The 18,163-nt window shown below is 40.0% G+C and overlaps 2 protein-coding genes across 6 annotated transcripts in view; one reads left to right on the top strand and one right to left on the bottom strand.

Annotated features, from left to right (window-relative positions):
* Positions 1-1,462: 1,462 nt before the first annotated feature.
* On the bottom strand, positions 1,463-13,097 carry gpib (glucose-6-phosphate isomerase b). Of its 3 annotated transcripts, none has more exons than XM_077519675.1 (19): positions 13,008-13,097; positions 9,152-9,291; positions 8,122-8,212; positions 7,973-8,041; positions 7,558-7,677; positions 7,397-7,480; positions 6,545-6,691; positions 5,449-5,520; positions 5,330-5,374; positions 5,206-5,259; positions 4,853-4,913; positions 4,071-4,114; positions 3,852-4,004; positions 3,474-3,603; positions 3,317-3,393; positions 2,216-2,344; positions 2,067-2,142; positions 1,783-1,849; positions 1,463-1,666 (listed from the first exon to the last, which is right to left on the bottom strand). In XM_077519675.1, exons 2-19 carry the CDS (start codon positions 9,268-9,270, stop codon positions 1,543-1,545), a joined length of 1,662 nt encoding a protein of 553 aa, XP_077375801.1. In that variant the 5' UTR covers positions 9,271-9,291; positions 13,008-13,097; the 3' UTR covers positions 1,463-1,542. The 3 variants fall into 3 exon arrangements, with proteins under 3 accessions (XP_077375801.1, XP_077375800.1, XP_077375802.1); XM_077519674.1 differs by lacking the exon at positions 13,008-13,097 and adding an exon at positions 12,253-12,993; XM_077519676.1 differs by lacking the exon at positions 13,008-13,097 and adding an exon at positions 11,752-11,988.
* Positions 11,833-18,163, top strand: part of garre1 (granule associated Rac and RHOG effector 1) — a 30,328-nt gene continuing 23,997 nt past the window's right edge. For 2 of the 3 annotated variants that reach the window (XM_077519673.1, XM_077519669.1), the window contains exon 1: positions 11,833-11,944. The gene's annotated coding sequence lies outside the window, so the exon portion shown is untranslated. Of the gene's footprint in view, positions 11,945-12,348; positions 12,461-18,163 lie in introns of those variants that run through there. The other variant, XM_077519672.1, reaches the window with a different exon arrangement.

Raw genomic sequence — 18,163 nt, 5'->3', positions numbered from 1 at the left:
GTGGTGCCAATATACAAGTTTTTCAAAATACGACGCGTTGTTTGGACCATTTGTTCATTTTTGCTTTGAATTTGTGATATGAGCGCTGTTTGGTGACAGTGAACTCAACTCGCATCTCAAAAAGCAGCAGTTTGGAAAATTGTGAACAATTCTTGGTGAAAGAGGCTTCAAGCTGTTTAATGCCACTTCCAGTTGAAGTTTCTTGTGAAATAAAACATAAAAACAAGAGAATTGCACAACTCAGCCTCCATTCTTGCTCTAGCTACACCTAGCTAGCCGAGGTTCTATAACAAGTGCTCACAAGTGCTTGGTTAGTTGTTTCAGAGGCAGAGATAAAAAGACAAGTTAGGATTCATGCTAAGAATTGTTGCCTGGCAACCACCGTGAAAAAAAAAACACCAGCAGAGTCTGGAGCAGCTTCTTTCTTCTCCCCCCCCCCCTCTTGCCGTTTGTCCTCACATAGGCTATTCTCTCTAGCCGCCGGATAAAATAAATAAATAAAATAAAATAGGCCACTTGATTAGGTACACCTGTATGATCTCACCTGATGCAAGAGTTTCATGACAACTGCAAATTGCATATGACTTTCTGCTGAAAGAAAATGTCTTTGAATGAAGTGACATGTTGATTGTGAGAATTGGAAAATATAAGTACCAAATAATGGAATCAGATTTTCCAAAATCAGTGTGATTGTACAGTATTTCACATCTTTCCCTGTATTTGTGCATTAGCTTAAATGGAACTCGTGCCTCAAATGCTAACATGCTAACAAAGTATGCTAAACCTGAGACGAGAAAGCAAATGCAGCACTTTGAAGATGGAATGGGTTGAATTGGTTGAGAAATATGGATGGAGTGAAAAGGTAAAATTGGAATATGAAAAATTATTATCATGTCCTGTATAAACTGAACATTTGGAAGTTGGAATGGTTTGAAAAGCTTGAGAAATGTGGAAGGTTTACCTCAATTCGTAAAATGTATGTATAAATGTGGAAATTTTGTTTTGGAATGGGAAAAATAGTTCGATAGATATTCTGAACGGCATGACATTTCTGCATTACCGGTTAGTTAAATTTTGTCTTGGAAAATATGAAATAATGAAAACGTGTAAATGAAGCAAATGAGAAGTAGTTCTTAATATGTCCTGAAATAAATCCTAAATCTTATTATTTTTCCAGTCTAAACTATTGTGATAGTTTCCGAGTCGCATGATTAAATGAACTGCTGGCTGCTTTACTGTCATTATGCAGCCAGTGCTCTACTGCCACCTAGTGAATACGTTGAACACCCCCCCCTCCCCCTTTTTTTATTTTTTATTTTTTTTTATTTAAATACAGTGCAGTCAGTCCCAATCCTAACTTTACTGGCATATACAGTTTGGTGCTGATTTGTAATCGTTTCAAACATAAAACAAATACGCAGCAGCATACAACACCTTGCTTTTTTTTTTTTTTCGTTTGTTTGTTTTTAATTCGTACAAACGTGCACAGTGCTTCTTCACGTGGAAAATTTGATATCAACAATCATGACGAGAGCACAAATATCAGGCGAAGTTCTTTTTGAGGAAATTGATGAGTCCGTTGGTGGACGCGTCGTGGGAGTGCACCTCCGTGGCGTCCTGCAGTTCGGGCTCGATCTTCTTTGCCAGCTGCTTGCCCAGTTCCACTCTAGCAACGCGCAACATCATTATTAGTAAACAATAATAATGATAGTAATAATAAAATCACATGGAATCAACTTTCAAACTGTGAGCAGAATAAAAAAATAAAAAAAAGTGTCTCACCCCCATTGGTCAAAGCTGTTAATCTCCCACATCAAACCCTGGATGAAGATCTTATGCTCATACATGGCTGTAAGAAGAATGTGTTTATTATTATGTGTATTATTTGCAGCATGCATTGCAATGGCCGACTGATCCCACTTCTGACAACAAAGTGGATCATGTTTTCTGCCCGGGTGTCTCATAATTATAGAGCTGTTTGTTTCATTTATTTCATAACACTAATAATGCTCAGTTCTGAGTTTGTGTCAGATCCCCAATTCTGACACCATCACATCTGTTCTCACCTATGAGAGCGCCAAGTGTGTAAGGGGTCAGTTTCTTGAAGATTATGGAGTTTGTGGGCCGGTTTCCTTGGAACACCTTGAAGTGGACAAGAGGAAGTATTATGACATGAGAAAGCGGATGAGTTATGGTGCGTGTGGTTGTGACGCACTTTATGTGGCAGAATCTTCTCCAGAGCCTCGCCAGTCAGCCCGCTGGCCTCCAGCTCCTTGCGGGCTTCCTCGGTGGTCTTCCCTCTCATGAGAGCCTCCATCTGGGCCAGGAAGTTGGCCACCAGGATCTGTAAAATCCACAGCATTATTTCAGAGACATTTGATAGTCATGCATTACAAAACTGTGCTGTAGAATGCTCAATTTTATGCGACATGGTCGGATCCCACTTCTGACACCATTTTTCCAAGCGACCAATTCTGACTGGAAAATCGTGCATCGTAACTAGGAAGTGTCTTTTTTTTTATTTGTAGTTTGCATTTAAATGGGTGATGGATCCCACTTCTGACACTGGATTTGTGAGAGGCCCAATCTGACTCAAGGATATGTTTATTGTTGTGGTTGTGTGTGTGTGTATGCAATGCCTTAAAATCCCACTTCTGACACCAATTTGGAGCACCGTCCTATCTGACTAGAGGACTGTGCGTTCTAACTAAGTTCATGTTTATTTTATTATTGTACTAAACATTTCGGTGGCTGATGGTCAGATCCCACTTCTGACACCAGTGTGGTGAGTGGCCTCATCTGACTTGAGAATATGTTTATGGTTGTGGTTATAGTCTGCACTACAATAGCTGACGGATCCCACTTCTGACACTAATTTGGAGCACTGCCCTATCTGACTAGAGGACTGTGCAGTTTATTTTATGATTGTACTAAATATTTCAATGATCCCACTTCTGACACCAATGTGGTGAGCGGTTTCATCTGACTTCAGAAGCAATTACGTTTTTTGTTGTGGTTATAGTTTACAATGCAATGTTTGATGGATCCCACTTCTGACACCAATATGGAACACAGCCCAATCTGACTAAAGAAATGTGTGTTCTAACAAAATTTTTTTGTTGTGGTTATATTCTGGAGAGAGAAATGCATAGTGGATCCCATTTCTGACACCAATTTGAGTGGCTCCTCCTTATCTGACTATAGAAATGTGCATTCCAACATAGATATGCATTGTTATAGTTGGAGTTTGCCTTTCAATGGCTGAGAGATCCCACTTCTGACACCACTGAGCCAATGTTGGATCATGTGCACTTGCCTTGTGGTGCAGGTTGTTCCTGACGGGGTGCTGCGACTGTGCCGGAATGAGGAAGTCAGACGGCACCATACGCGTTCCTGAGTTACAAGCGCATCATCACAGTGACATCATCCGAATGGTCTTCCTGTTATGGAGCCGTGTGTTGAGTTGTGGGTACCTTGATGGATCAGCTGGTAGAAGGCGTGCTGCCCATTGGTACCCGGTTCTCCCCACACTATGGGTCCGGTGTGATAATTTACTCGAGCGCCATGTTTGGTGACGTATTTGCCATTGGACTCCATGTCGCCCTGCATCCAAAACACGTATCAGTTCAGGAGCGGGCGGGTGTTTGCAAAAGTAGCAAATGCTCATTTTTGTCAGGGGTTGTTAAGGTTGCAAACAGTTGCAAAGGTCTTCGCCAACGTTCACAAAAGGTTTTTGTTTTTGCAAGAAATTCTGAACATATTCAAAAGCAAAGTAATAATGATTGTACTCCACAAATTCTGTTGTATCTCAAAATGAGCAATTTAGATTTTTTTTTTGTGTAGGTATTAACCTGCTGGAAGTAGGCAGCGAAGCGGTGCATGTACTGGTCGTATGGCAGCAAGGCGTGGGTCTCTGTGTGGAAAAAGTTGATGTACCAGATGCCCAGCAGGGCCAACAGCATTGGAGCGTTTTTATCGAGAGGTGCCGTGCGGAAGTGCTTGTCCTGCAGAGGCAGAGGTGCATATATATATCTGTATGTAACATAACATTGACCTTGTGGATGACTTACCATCCAGTGGGCGCCCGCCAGGAGCTTCTCAAAGTTGTCAAAGCCTAATGAGAGGGGGAAAAAAAGATGTCAAAACAAGAACGTGGTGCCCAGATTTCATCCTTTATTGCAACTCAAAATAAATTGTCATAAATTTAGAACAAGTACGTTTTTATTTTATATTGTATTATAGAAACTTTTTAATATATTGTGTATAACACTCATGTAACATATTTTATAATAGTTAGAATAGTTTTACTTACATATAAAATCTTGTATTATTGTTATCGTATTATAAAATAATCAAATAAGAAAATAATTATATAGATCATAGAAGATTATATAATGATGACCCTAAATTATAATAAATAAGAATTATTATATGTAACAATACAAATATTATGATCATAACCAAAAGCAAGTCAAGAAAATTAAATGTTCATATTTTGTTATACATTTTAATTTAGATAAATATACCCACCGTCCAAGTAGTATCGAAAATGGATAAAAAGACAAATGTGAAAAATAAGATTATGAAAATAAAATTGATAATTATTATTTTATCTAAAATAAATAATATCCTTTTAATTATTCCCATTTTTATTATTCTCATTTTATTATAATTGTTAATATTATTTATAGTACACAGTTGAAGACTTTTCTGTCATATGTGATTATAAATTGTCACAGTTTTATTGCATTTTATATGTAATGTTTCATTTAATTCAGTGTCTTAGAAAAATATGTGTCAAAAAGCTTCCTTGCAGAGTAAAGGGCCACGTAAGAACTTGTAATGTGCGTACCAATGTGCAAGGCGATGGCCATTCCAATCGCTGACCACAAGGAGAAACGTCCCCCAACCCACTGAAAGTACAAAACACAACATGTAACAAATGCATTTATACCCAAATCAAAACGTGACATGGCGACATATAAAAGCCTTAATGTAGCCGCCACACTTAAAATAGCAACCAACACAGACAGCCCTGTGACCTTTATCTATGGACCAGCCTGTACAGTAACCTCTGCCAGGGAGAAGGTCAACACCAATAATAACCGTGTGGGGGGCATGAGGGGAGGGCCTCTGAATACCCGCCCCAGCACCCGGTCAGAGAGTTCTGCTTAAATATAGCTGCCATACGGAAAGAGCACTCACGTCCCAGAACTCAAACATGTTCTCTGTGTCGATGCCGAAGTCCTTCACTTTGGGCTGGAAGAAAGAAGGGTGACAGTTAGATAGGTAGGTAGGTAGCTAGGTTTGAAATAGATTAGGGACTTACGCCATTGGTGGAGAGAGCGACAAAGTGTTTGGCCACAGCACTTTTCTGTGGAGAAATGACAAAATGATCAACGGTTATTGTTTACCCAACTTGACTGGCAAAGCTGGATGCTCACGTACGTCTTTGGCGTGCTCCAGGAACCACGCTTTGGCCGACTCAGCGTTGGTGATGGTCTCCTGGGTGGTGAAGGTCTGACAAAAATCACCAAGAAGACAAAAATTACCATTAAATGGAAAACATACATCAAATTGTCTTTGATGTTTACAAAAATATGTAAATTAGATGGCCCTGCGATTGGCTGGCAACCAGCTCAGCGTGTACCCCGCCTGCTGCCCTGCTGAGATAGGCTCCAGCACCCCCTGCGACCCTTGTGAGGAACAAGCGGTTCAGAAAATGGATGGATGGATGGATGGATGGATGGATGGATGGATGGATGGATGGATGGATGGATGGATGGATGGATGGATGGATGGATGAATGGATGGAAATTAGGTGCCTAAAAGACTGAAGAGTTTCAATGTTAATGGACTAGAAGACTAACTGAATTTGGACTTTTCGTGATAGCTTTTATTTCGTTTGACTTTTGTTTTTTAATAAGTTTCTCTAAAAGTGTAGTTTTTATTAGTTTTAGTATATATATATATATATATATATATATATATATATATATATATATATATATATATATATATATATATATATATATATATAACTGACAAAAACAAAAATGAAGGACATTCTTGCTTAAGCTGCATTCGAGGAAGGTGGAAACTTGGAAGTCTGACATATCCCACTTGGATTCTTCCAGTTCTAACCTCAAAGCCAATATAAACAACAAAAATGGCTGATTCTGTTACATTGTTTGTAGTTCTGGTTAACGCAGTCAGTCAAAATCACGTTGGTTTATGGAAAGTTATTTTTTCAAATAACTAAATTAATGTTATAAACTGCGATTGGCTGGCAACCAGTTCAGGGTGTACCCCGCCTACTGCCCGAAGGTGGCTAGGATAGGCTCCAGCACCCCCACAACCCTTGTGAGGAGTAAGCGGCTAAGAAAATGGATGGGGATAATGTTATAAATAAAAAATAATAATGCTAGGTGTGGAAAAAACACACTTTAAGTTTCATGAAGGGCTTTAATTTGACTTACTAGGATCGTCAGGACTTTCAAGCTTTTTGCTAAAGTGTCTTTGCACAGTTGGAGCCCCCAAGTACCTTGGAGGCAATGATGAAGAGGGTGGTCTCGGCGTTGAGCTGCGCTAGCGTCTTAGCGATGTGCGTCCCGTCGATGTTGGACACAAACCACACGGCGGGCCCGTCCTTGGAATACGGTTTCAGGGCCTCCGTCACCATCAGGGGACCCTGCCATTCGCCAGAACACATTTAGAAGCACATACATAACTTTCCAGGTGAACGTGATTTGACCTTCTTCAAACTTTTCAATGTACATCATGTGGTATTCGATTCATAAACGCACTGATACGTTTCCCGGTTCAATTAAATAATATTTTAAGGAGTTCTCATCATGATTCAGACATGTGTCTTGTAGAATTATTATTTTAGTACAATGAGAGAAAACAAGTTTAAAAACAATGCAGAGGTTGAAGAAGCCCCCTTCCAAATTCCAAAGCACAAACACAGATTACACTCAGAAATCTAATTTTGGCAACCCACCAAGCACCTTGCTATCTTGAAGTTTTGAAGAGCATCGGCGACAGTTTTACTGTCTGCCTACTAAACCATAGATGAAGGAGGGGTTGCTCTTATCACATTTCCAAGGACAGATGTTTTGAAAGCTCCCATTCACAATAATCTGGTTACAAAAAAATAAATAAATAAATGTCTAACATGATCCTTGGATCATGAATTACTCATCTGTGAATTTTGCAATTAAGCTCGATGTTAGTAAGTTTTGAAAAAAAAAAAAAAGTACAGAACTGTTGGCCATTTTCATTTAAAAGTTGAGAAAAACACAAATTATATTCACCTGCAAAGTGCATTTTAGGTTAATTCAAGCAACCCAAACTTTTTGTGAGTCATTTATGTGAAAAAACTTCAAATACTCACAAGATCCGATCCTCCTATTCCGACATTAACAACGTCTGTAATGCTCTTCCCTGTGTAGCCCTTCCACTGACCACTACGAACCCTCTGCATAAAAATACAAAAACACGGATGTGACTTTACTCTTTTTCTTTCCAAATTATTTGCTATGACTTTTAACTCACATGACAAAAGTTCTTCATCTTGTCCAGAACCTTATTAACATCTGGCATCACATCTTTGCCGTCCACCATTATGGGGGTGTTGGAACGGTTTCGCAGGGCCACGTGGAGCACAGCACGACCCTAAAACACATTCAAGCACAAGTCACAAACTCCTCCTACAGATGTTCAATAGGTAGCTGTGAGTTTTGGCTCTTTATTCTGTTGGGCAACCTATGACTTGGCTGAAACCGAACTGACACTGGGTATTTCACTACAGAAAGTCTCCCCTACTTCTTCTTCTACTGTGCCTGAAAAGACCATAGAACTGACAACCGACAGTCTTGAAATTACATTGTACAGACTCAAGACACTACTTTGTGCCGTATGTAGCAAAGCATGTATGTAACAAAACATTGACAACATGAAGAGTGAGCACCTCAGTAAAGTTGATCTTGTCCCCGGTGAACATGGTCTCCCTGGCTGCTTCAATGCCTCTCGACTTGGCCTGCCAAAGACGAACCACGCGGTGCATTAAAGGACACAGAAAATGCTGGGAATCTTTTTCTTCCAATCACGACGACTTACCAGCTCGACCAGCATCTTCATGACTTCTTCAGTGATGAGGTTCTTGGAGTAGTCCAGCAGGATGTCGCCATCGTCGGTCTGCAGTGTGAGGCTGCACAAATCAGAGGTGGCAAGAAATCAGAGTTTTCATTCATTCAAGGTAAATTCATTCTCAGGACATTGAATTGATCGCAACTGCTTTGTTTGTCTTAAAAGACGTTTGAGGCTTTATCAGTTCGTGCAACTATGAGCGAGTTTCACATAAATCATCAAGTAAAGAAAGAAAATGGAGCAAATAAGTTGCTATAATGCCCTAACTTATGGGCAAGGAGACCCATGAGGCCACCCCCCTTAAAGAGGAAGTCAACCACAAAACTATAACTATGATATGTTCTATGCAGCCCCACTAATCTAAATACGGTGTTCTGGTTAATATTGCATTAGTAGAATACAAGTGAATCAGAAAAATCCAGCAGCTTTTATCAATATCAGAAGGCGGCCATTATGCCACTTGCTGTCGAGTGAAAATGACGATGACATCACAGTTACTCAAGTCTCAGGTAACAACCAATCACGATCAGCTTCAGAAAGCAGGTGAGTTGTGATTGGTCGTTGCCTGAGCCCTGAGCAACTGTGATGTCATCTTCAGTCGAAGCAAATTGCAAAATGGCCGCCCCCTGAGATGGGTAAAAACGGCTGGATTTTGCTTCATAACTTATATTCCACAAATGTAATATGAATCAGAATGTTATGTTTAAAATAGTGAGGTCACGTATACATATTCTTTATCAGTACATTACCATTAAGCTAAAAATTGTGTCTCTTTTTGGGGGACTTGAACAGATTAACGGGCATTTCAATTCATCTCAAAGTAAAAATATATACTTGAAGTTCGAGGAATGAGCTTAGTCAGAGAACAAATTAACCCATGCTCTAAAATTACCGACAGAAGTCAGACTTGTGTCAAGTCATGTGACTCAAGTCCCTCATCTTTGACTCGAACATTATGACCTGAAGCAGAAGAGGCCGCTTTATTAGGGATGGCTCCTACCTGAATTTGTGGAACCTCTCCTTGTCACCCTCAAACATGTGCCTCATGTTGAGGTTCAAGGCGTGGGCCGTGTACCATTCCTTCAGCCGCTGGAAGACGGGGTCCTGCGTGAGTCCCATGTTGCTGAGTCCGGAGGTGGGCTGAGTGGGGGTGGAGGGGGTGAGCGCAAACGCTTTTTGAGGGCTCACACAGGCTCCTCCTCCTCTTCAGGGCTGGTGCATGTATGTCACACCTACACCCCCCCCCCCCCACTACTATTTTTGTTCATTGTTCATTAAATATTGTAATTTGTTTTATAACAAATACTTTATGTTTGCCTCATGATGAATACATTTTACATTATTTCAGGCTGCTTGTGTTACCAAACTGTTCTTAACTAGTCATGATCATTTTATTATTGTGAGCAAGTACTATTGATGGATAGTCACATATTTATACTTTATAAACATATAGCTGAATAAAAGGTTCATAACAGGCTAAAAACGGGTGCACCTACTATGTACAGTGTCTCATTTTTTTTAAACGATGATAATGGGAAATACAATTACAGTATATTAACATTTCTATGTAAATAGAACGTGACAACCAGTGGCGTTCCTAAGCAACTTGGCACCCTACCTACATCAACCATTCAGAATATTATCTCAGTATCATGAATCGGGACTTGCAGAAGTTCGGTTTACATTTCACAAGAATTTTTTTTTCTTGTGTGCTTTGCTTTTCATTTCATTGTTGATGGTTCTGATATCTGGTTCTGATAATGCAGACCAATATGAGTAGCACTCAGTACCTTATGAGAGAAAATTTATATCCACATTCTTACTGATGAAATCTGCATTTAGAGCATCTCCCACACTTATTTTATACTTATTGATACAACCGTACGTCACACAGTGGTATTTTCGCTGCAGAGGAAGAAAAAGTATGCTGCGGAAAAGTCAACTTACTGTAAGTGTGGCAACGCAAGATGGCCGCCGCCGGCTTGACTTTTCAAGACAGCAGCATGAGCAGCCCAGTTTAATTTATTCAGTACGCCCGTGCTGTATCAGCCTGTGCATCCACCTGAGAGTCTGACCGTGATCTTTATTTATTTATTTATTTATTTTTATTTTTTTAAGCTTTGATCCAGGACAGCATACTCGCGTTTTCATTTCATTTTCTTAACTAAAGAGCCAGACCTGTCACCAGAAAGAAATTGCAGGAGGGGCACTTCATAAACCTAAATCTGATGTTCAGGTTGAACAGTGGCATTGTGACAACTGCAAAAGTGCTCAGAAATATTTTCTGTCGCTTAAAAGCGGCAGTTTCATTCTGAAATCTAAAAGACAATCGGAAAAAAATTGTGTAGTTCATTTTGAATTTAATTTATTCAACTCAAAAGTTCATTTACAACAAAACCACTCGTCACTTCTGTAAACAACTATGCCCGAATGAATGACTCTGTGACCCAGTCCCTTCTATCTGGGATTGGCTAGCAGTTGCCTTCATTTGCTTTTTGGATTTAGGGCTCTGACCCTTCATCTTCATTGGATCTTTAAACCAAGGGCACCATCTAGAGGAGTTTAAAAAAAAAAAAATGTTGCAAGGGTTTCATGAGGCGATTTAGTCCGTTTTAAGGATTTGAAGTGATGATCTTTTGAATTTCATTGTCTTTAAATTATATGACACGAGGAGGAAACATCCGGTAAAAATACTCTTTACTTTACTCGTGAAGTACGTTTTATAGCCTGTACTTTTTTTTTTTTTTACTTTTATTTACAAACTATAAATTAAGAGGAATATACATTTTCTCTAAACGTAAATACAAAACAAAACAAAAAGAACGATGTATTTCAACTCATGGTATCAGTCTATGGAACAATTTGGATTGTAAAGCAAAATCTTCTCAATACATTTGGATTTTTAAAAAATGTATAAAGCACATTTACTGCAAAAAATATATATCACAAAAGTACATGCAGTTGAATTATTTTTGAATTGTTTGGTAGTATTGTAACATCAAAAGCGTCTTGACCGCTGGCTGTCATTGATTTTGTGTTGATTCATTTTTGTGTGTGTTGATTAGGAGCAGACAAAAGTTTTACTTATTTCTGTCCCCTTTCATTTCTTTTATTTTAAAGAGTGAAATAAATTGATTTGATTGATAAAGTAGAGTTTTCAAGCAGAGATGTGCTTATAACAATTTTATAGACAAATGATACTATTTATAGTCGCGGGGGAGGGGGGGGGGGCGATCTGTTTTCTTCTTACTGGTGGGTGGGTGGGGGGGGGGGATGTATGACAGAAAATAATTGGGAGATCAAGTGCCAAATGATGCCTTGCTGGTGGTATTTGTGGACCAACACGCCCCCTATTGACAGTTTTCCCAAATAACGCAATAAAGTTAATCTGGTGCAGTAGTCTTGATCTAACGTTAGAGGGCGACAAAGTCTCAGTCTTTGTAACGATGTGACCGTTTGATGAACTCGTAATTCACATCTCACAGCCTCCCTCGATTTTAGTGTACCAACAATTTATTTTAAATGTATTTTAATAGCACACATTGACGTTTTAAACGAAACAGCAAAATCGGTTGTACTTTAAATTAATCAGAGTACTACCTCTTGTATTGTTGTGAAATGTTGACCGGAAGGACGTTGTTTTTTTTCACCCCACGACACGCTCACACAGAAAATTCTCTCGCTGTTTATTATGAAACGTTCACCGGAAGTGTTGGCTTTTATTACGTCGGGCTTGACTTACTCGTCACACAGACAGGAGATTCGCTGTCAAAGAGGGTGGATGCCAGAGATGGTAAGCGATGCGCCTTATTCCTTTACTACCTTAGCATTTTCCTTTAATTGTATTATATTTCCCCCCCCCCCCTCTATATCGTATCGAGCTTGAATTTGTGGAGTATTGCTGTGTTTTTATCGGTCGTGCTTTTCTAATGCTTTTCAGTCGTGTCGCAGAGAGGCTAGCGGGGGCAAGCTAACGTTAGCCCCGCGTAGCTATGTCGCTAAAACCACTGAGTACACATGAAACATCCTTGCGCCCATTATCGGACGCACACCCCCCTCTCCTATCCCGACCTCACGATTGACAACTTATGGGCCACTTACATCTCCGTGACAGGCTTCTGTGGAGTTACGACGTTCTGTTGAGTAGCTAAAACAGTCATTTTTAAGCATATTTGTCTCTCTTCCCATCGAAACCACCCACTTTAGGCTCAAGAGGGGAGGAGCGATTTCGTGTTGGTTATTTATATTTTTCCACGCCATCATATCTTCTAGTGAGCTCGTCGTCTTGACAACGGCGTGCTGAATGAAGGTAAAAGTGTGTTATTAATCGAGTATGGTAATAATCTCAATCGGTTAGCGACGCTCGTGTCCGATAATGGACCCGGCAAATTGTGTACTTGCTCATCGCTTATATACATGGGAGCTTAAGACTAGTTAGGACACTCGTGTTTGATGTTAGCTTGCGGCTAACTAACTAATAGGCTTTGGTTTAATTGAATCAGCAATTGGGCTATCCTTGCCTTTATGACACCCGTGTGTGTTTTGCTTTGTAACAAGACAAAGGGTGGCTGTGTTATTGTTATTATTATTAATAGCTGCGACATAGTCCTCCCGCCGCCCGGAGTTTCGGTGAAACCGGCGAGTGAGGGATTCCTGCTAAATAGTGATCTTGTCTGCTTTAAAACTGTCGCCCCATACAAAATGGACACAAGCGCTTCTAACGACGCTTTCCATTCCATACATTTGTGAGCCACCATCAATGATAACTTAATATAAATCATTGTCTGTGAGCTGTAAACATACCTTCTAGCCACCTGAAGATGAAATATGCCATGAGAGCATGTGGAATGTGTTACCTGTTTTGCTCATTTGGAGACAGACAGAGCCAGAGAAACTGAAGATACCTAGTACTGTAAAGGCACTTAAGATAAATGAGAGATTATGCGTTAATTTCCACCCATAATTTAAAGCAGTAATTCCTTTGATATTTTATGATTCATCATTCACATTTTTTTCGTAACCTATCGGGTTTTTTCCACTCACCTAAAAAAAACATTGTTTTGGTGCCTTGTGATGACATCTTGGTGTCAAATAAGGATGTTGAAGGGAGTTGAGTCACATGCACTTTCATTTATACATAAGTAGTGAATTGCAGTAATTTTAGTAGCATCTATAGGCAATTGCAAATCTTTTTGTACAGAATGACACAATCAACTCTGCGTATTTGTGGCACATGGACATCACCAAACACAAATAACCCACACAGCGTAAACCGCTTCACCGAACAAGTATGTGCCATTGTGCCATATATCAGACGCAAACGCTAATCTGTGCCGTCGACAACACTCAGTGCTGCCCTGCTATTTGACTTTGGTGTGATATCAGGGATGATAGGTGGGGGGGATGTGGGTGAGTTCTGGATGATAGTTTTTCTGCATGACAATGTTTCAGTAGTCTTTGAAGGAGTTTCTGGATCTAGCTAAGTCGAGCGGACGAGTCATGTTTTGGGTGCCGAAACTCTCTGGAGTTGTTTGTTATGTAAATTCGGAAATGCAAAAGGGCTGGCTCACGACGTGTTTTCGGAATTTTTCTTGGTTGTGTAATCTCAAACTAGAAGACAAAAATATTTTTCATGTAATGGACATACTGTATATGGGAAAATTGATCCTTCCAGAGTGAACTTAAGCAAGCACATCTTTTCTCCACTGTTTTCTGGAAAGCGAGCCATTATGGCCATCCTCCTATGTTTAAAATCTATGCTAATTGTCAGATGAAGGGGAACCTAATTTGCTTGTGAAGTGATCAATGTATGCTTGCATTAGCAAGTAGATGCCTCAATATTTCTATTAGAGAGTGTAGATGCATTGCTGTTATGTACAAAAGCGCAAAATTGTGCTTTTTTTTTTTTTTTTAGTATGGGCCGTTTTTTTTTTTTTACAATATTGTGATATTTTTTAAATATCGCCAACCCCCCCACAATATTGTGATAATTATCGTATCGTGACCTTCATGTCATGATAATATCATATCGTTACATCCCTAATTATGACTGATAACTACTTAATACAATAATATATTTTTGGCATTGTAAACTTCTTCAAACAAAATTGCAATATTACGACAAGTTGCAAGTTTTAAAAGAATAAAAATGAAATATTCCTCAAAAAAGTTGTAATTTTTAGCCAATGAATGTCAGTATTTCTACATTCCTATACCATTCACTCTTGTCCTTTTGTCATGGTTTTTGCTGACTTTGCACAGACTCCCCACTAAAAGAGGAGGCCTCTCTCACTCAGCCTACTTGTTGACATCTGCTACAGCTGTGTCACCGTGGAAATACGCGCTTTGCTCGGCAAAATTCCTGTCTGGCCTTCAGCCCATTCTCCTGCCGAGCGACGGGCTGATTCAGCGCTGCGCTCGCAGTCCGGTCGCTCGTTCTGTCTGCGTTTGAACACGTGACCTCGTGGCGCCCGCCTCATCCGTGTGCACAAGGTGACCAACCAGTCACGAGCTCACTGTTTGCGCACACTGTCATGTGTTGTACACCTGAGTGATGTTTGCTTCCCAGGCAACCCTCGCTCTCTGCACATTATTCGCAGCGGCATCTCCCGACTGGAAAGGCTGGGGGAAGGGTCCGCTTTGCCCTGGGGCCACGATATTATTAGATGCAAGGAATTCCAGCATTTGCTGCAGATGATCTCATCTTACACAAGTCCCATTGAGGCTGGCATTTTCACAGACGTTTTGCAGTTTTGTTTTTGTTTTGTACGTTAGGTTTGCGACAGAATTTTAGTGTTAATAACACTAGAGAATTAAAGGAAAACGTACTACGAAAAAGCTTGCAATAATAAGTGAATTTAAGTGATGATAAATATGAGAGCATATGGTAAATTAAATATTTTAGATAAAAGTCAAAAGTAGGTAATTAAATTGCAGTGGTATAAAGTTTTATCAGAATTTTTTCATGTCAAGAGAAAGTGAAGTTCAAAATTATTTTTGTATAAGTCATCATATCACAACAAAATAGCAATATTAGGAATTTACATTTTTTGTGTGAAAAAAGTTTAAATATAGTAATATACCCTAAAAAAAAGTTACATTTTAAAAAGTGGCTGTCAAAATTCACTTTTACCCTTTATGTAAATGGTTAAATTTCCAATTGACGCACTATAATTAATGATAAATGAATGTAATTCAAGTCCAAGTCCTTCAATATCATTAAAAAAAACAGCGTTTTTTATTCAGAGAAAAAAATTGCAACGTATTTTTAACGAATGTGCCAAATTCCCCCCAAAAATGTAATGTCTGATAATAGCAAATCACACGAAATAGTTCAGTGATGATGTAACAAAGCATAGACTATTAAATTGCTTGTCAAAGTTATACTAAACTACTAGACTTTGTACTATTCTTTGCCTTTGTTATTTTCACGTTGGAATTTTACTGTCGTAATATTACAAAAATATTGCATCTTGTTCTAATTTAACCAAGCGTTAACCAGCTGAGACTGAATCGACAGCCCCTCTGTTGGTTGCAGCCAAGTGACCTTTCTGCTTTTCTGTCTTATATATTTTTTTCCTCCTTATACAGGAAGTCAGTTCAGCCTTAGGTAGCATTCAGTTTTTAGTCCACAGCAGTCATCCCAAATAATTGTTTTTAAACTCAAGGCAGCCTTGACGATCTTTCACAAGGTTAAACTCAACAGTGATGTAAGGTGAGCTTTATTAATGCAAACAGGAAACATCTTTTCCTCTTGCTTTTCCAGGCAGAGGTCAGAAGTGGGGCTAGGGAGCGATGTGATATGTTGTCTGACAGAACTCGAGCTGTGGTTGGATCTAACATGTTTTTGCGTGTTAACTTAATACTTTATTTTTCCATCGATATCCCAAGAGAACCTATTGTACCCCAACATACCGGATTTGAATTTGTTGTGGGAAAGAATTCTTTCTTTTGTCCCGGCCTCGCTGGTAAAACTCCCATCCTTGGTGTCCCTTGCCCGGGCTTAGCAAAGCATTTTCATGCCCACCGATCGGCCCAGCATACTTTCATGAATGGGACCGACGCCTTTCATCGCTGCTTGCACTCGATGGAACCCACCGCCGGGATGCACTCTATTGTGCGCTTCTATACTGGAGAGGGTATCACAGCTAATTCTGTTTGCTCTCAGCTCAGTGCTGACAGGCAGGTGCGCTTTGTGCAAAGGCTTCCGTGGATCACAGCGGGTGGGACTTTTTATTTGTCGGCAGTCACATGGCCTTTTAACGGGTCCGCGATTGTCCCAATTTCAACCCCACACCAAGACCATTATTTTAGAATGAGTATTTTGGTTGTCAATGGAAATGTTGTCACTTTGAGGACCTTCCTATTTCCCAGGACAGGCGCTGTCTTGTAGTGTTTACAGAAAGCACAAAACAATGTTCAGAGACGTGAAAATTGGTGAGTTTTTTTTTCTTTTTTTTTTCTCATGAATATCTGAGGACAGGTGGCACAGGAAAATTTGTAAATAGGTACGTTTGGGTATAGCAAACCACGAATAGCCTATTGTAGGATCTGTGTTGGCCAATTTAGGGTTAGAAAGGATATTTGCTCATGTGAGAAGTAAAATCCGCTCTTCTCAATGGTGTTAAAGACAGCGGGTCCTTGGTTTATGAGTTATGTTTCTGCGAAAGTACAATACTTTCTACTGAAGATTTCAGACTGAACACACCAGTGAGCTTGATTGGAATCAAGTTAAACCCTGTTGGAGACAACATACTATGCCAGCGTTCTATATGGGCGAGCATGTTAAAGTGGCGGCAGAGGCGACACTGACCTGTGGGGGGCCTCTTGTTAAAGTGGCCCGTGTGCTATTTTTATTGGAGCCATAAGCTACTTGCAGTGGCTGCTCTGACATTACAGGTTAGCCTAATATTATCCCGCCCGGTCAGCGTCTTGACTGATACCAGCTATTAGGGTTGACGCCATTTTCACTTCGTAGTTTTCGCTGCACTTTTGGTACAACTGGTGAGGGTTTTTTTACAGCCAGGTGTGCGTAACAAGAACGGTGCCGACGGCCCAACGTCACAGAACCTATAAACCTGAAGCGAGCACCTCCGGTTATTCCGGAAGTAACCCGACACTGACCACAGACGGTCTATTGTTGCACTAGTTAAATTGTAGCGAGGCCTTTATTTATACTTGCACAAGTCATACAGCTGCATGTTTTCTTTTTTTCCCCGAGTGCTGGAATGCAGCGACCTGCCACAATACGCTCCTTGTGTTCTTCGGGCAAAAGGCGCTCCTGTCGCGCAGTTGCTCATGGCACTTGTCTTAGCCATTTGGGTTGACCTTCTTGACCCCCAATATGCTCCATAGAATGTTGGATACGAAATAGCGCTTTTAGTGTAAGAGCCGCTGTCAGATTTGTTATGTTTTTCAACATTTCAATGAACACACCATGTCTATATGATGAAAACCATGCACAGGGTGTCCTTGGTTTGTGAAGTTATATTCCTACGGCAGCAAGTTTCTTTGGACTTAAGACTGTTGTCTGTTCGTTCACAGGCTACTTCCTCGTGGGGTCCGTGGATGATACTATTGATGCATGAAATGAAATGTTGAAAACAAGCTCCTGTATGTGGACTTGTTACTAGATTCTCGCAGAAATTTAATTTCTCTGGCCCCTATGTTAGCCCTCTGCAAAGTTTCAGTTTTGAAAGAAAGCAAAACAGTTTTGTAGTTTTGGCTAAGTTTTAACCGTTTTGCCATGTTAAAATGAAAACAAAGTCCAAAGTGTTTTGCACAGTCCTGTAGCTCATTTATGCATCGACATGGGATGTGTTGCTGCTTTTGCTGACCTGCTCCTTCCTTTTGAAGCTACATTAGGCCAAGAGTTGAGTGGGGAAATAACATTCCTGTGCTTCATTGGCAACAGATGTAAGGGAGAACCCCCCCTTTGAGTCCAACCTTTAGTAGCATCTAAAATCAGTGCGGCATGCAGCTGTTTTTTTTTTTTGCCCACAGAAGCCAAAAT

This window comes from Festucalex cinctus, chromosome 4, assembly GCF_051991245.1.
Source record: "Festucalex cinctus isolate MCC-2025b chromosome 4, RoL_Fcin_1.0, whole genome shotgun sequence".
In the NCBI taxonomy this organism is placed as follows: Eukaryota; Metazoa; Chordata; class Actinopteri; order Syngnathiformes; family Syngnathidae; genus Festucalex; species Festucalex cinctus.
This window is presented reverse-complemented; position numbering and strand designations above follow the sequence as displayed.

Coding starts and splice junctions, on each gene's coding strand:
- gpib (XM_077519674.1), bottom strand. CDS start 12,414: ATGATGGCGTGGAAAAATATAAATAACCAACACGAAATCGCTCCTCCC. Junction 5,521..6,544: donor TCTTCATCATTGCCTCCAAG/GTACTTGGGGGC, acceptor GATTTTTGTCAG/ACCTTCACCACCCAGGAGAC. Junction 4,005..4,070: donor TGGCGGGCGCCCACTGGATG/GTAAGTCATCCA, acceptor CTGCCTCTGCAG/GACAAGCACTTCCGCACGGC.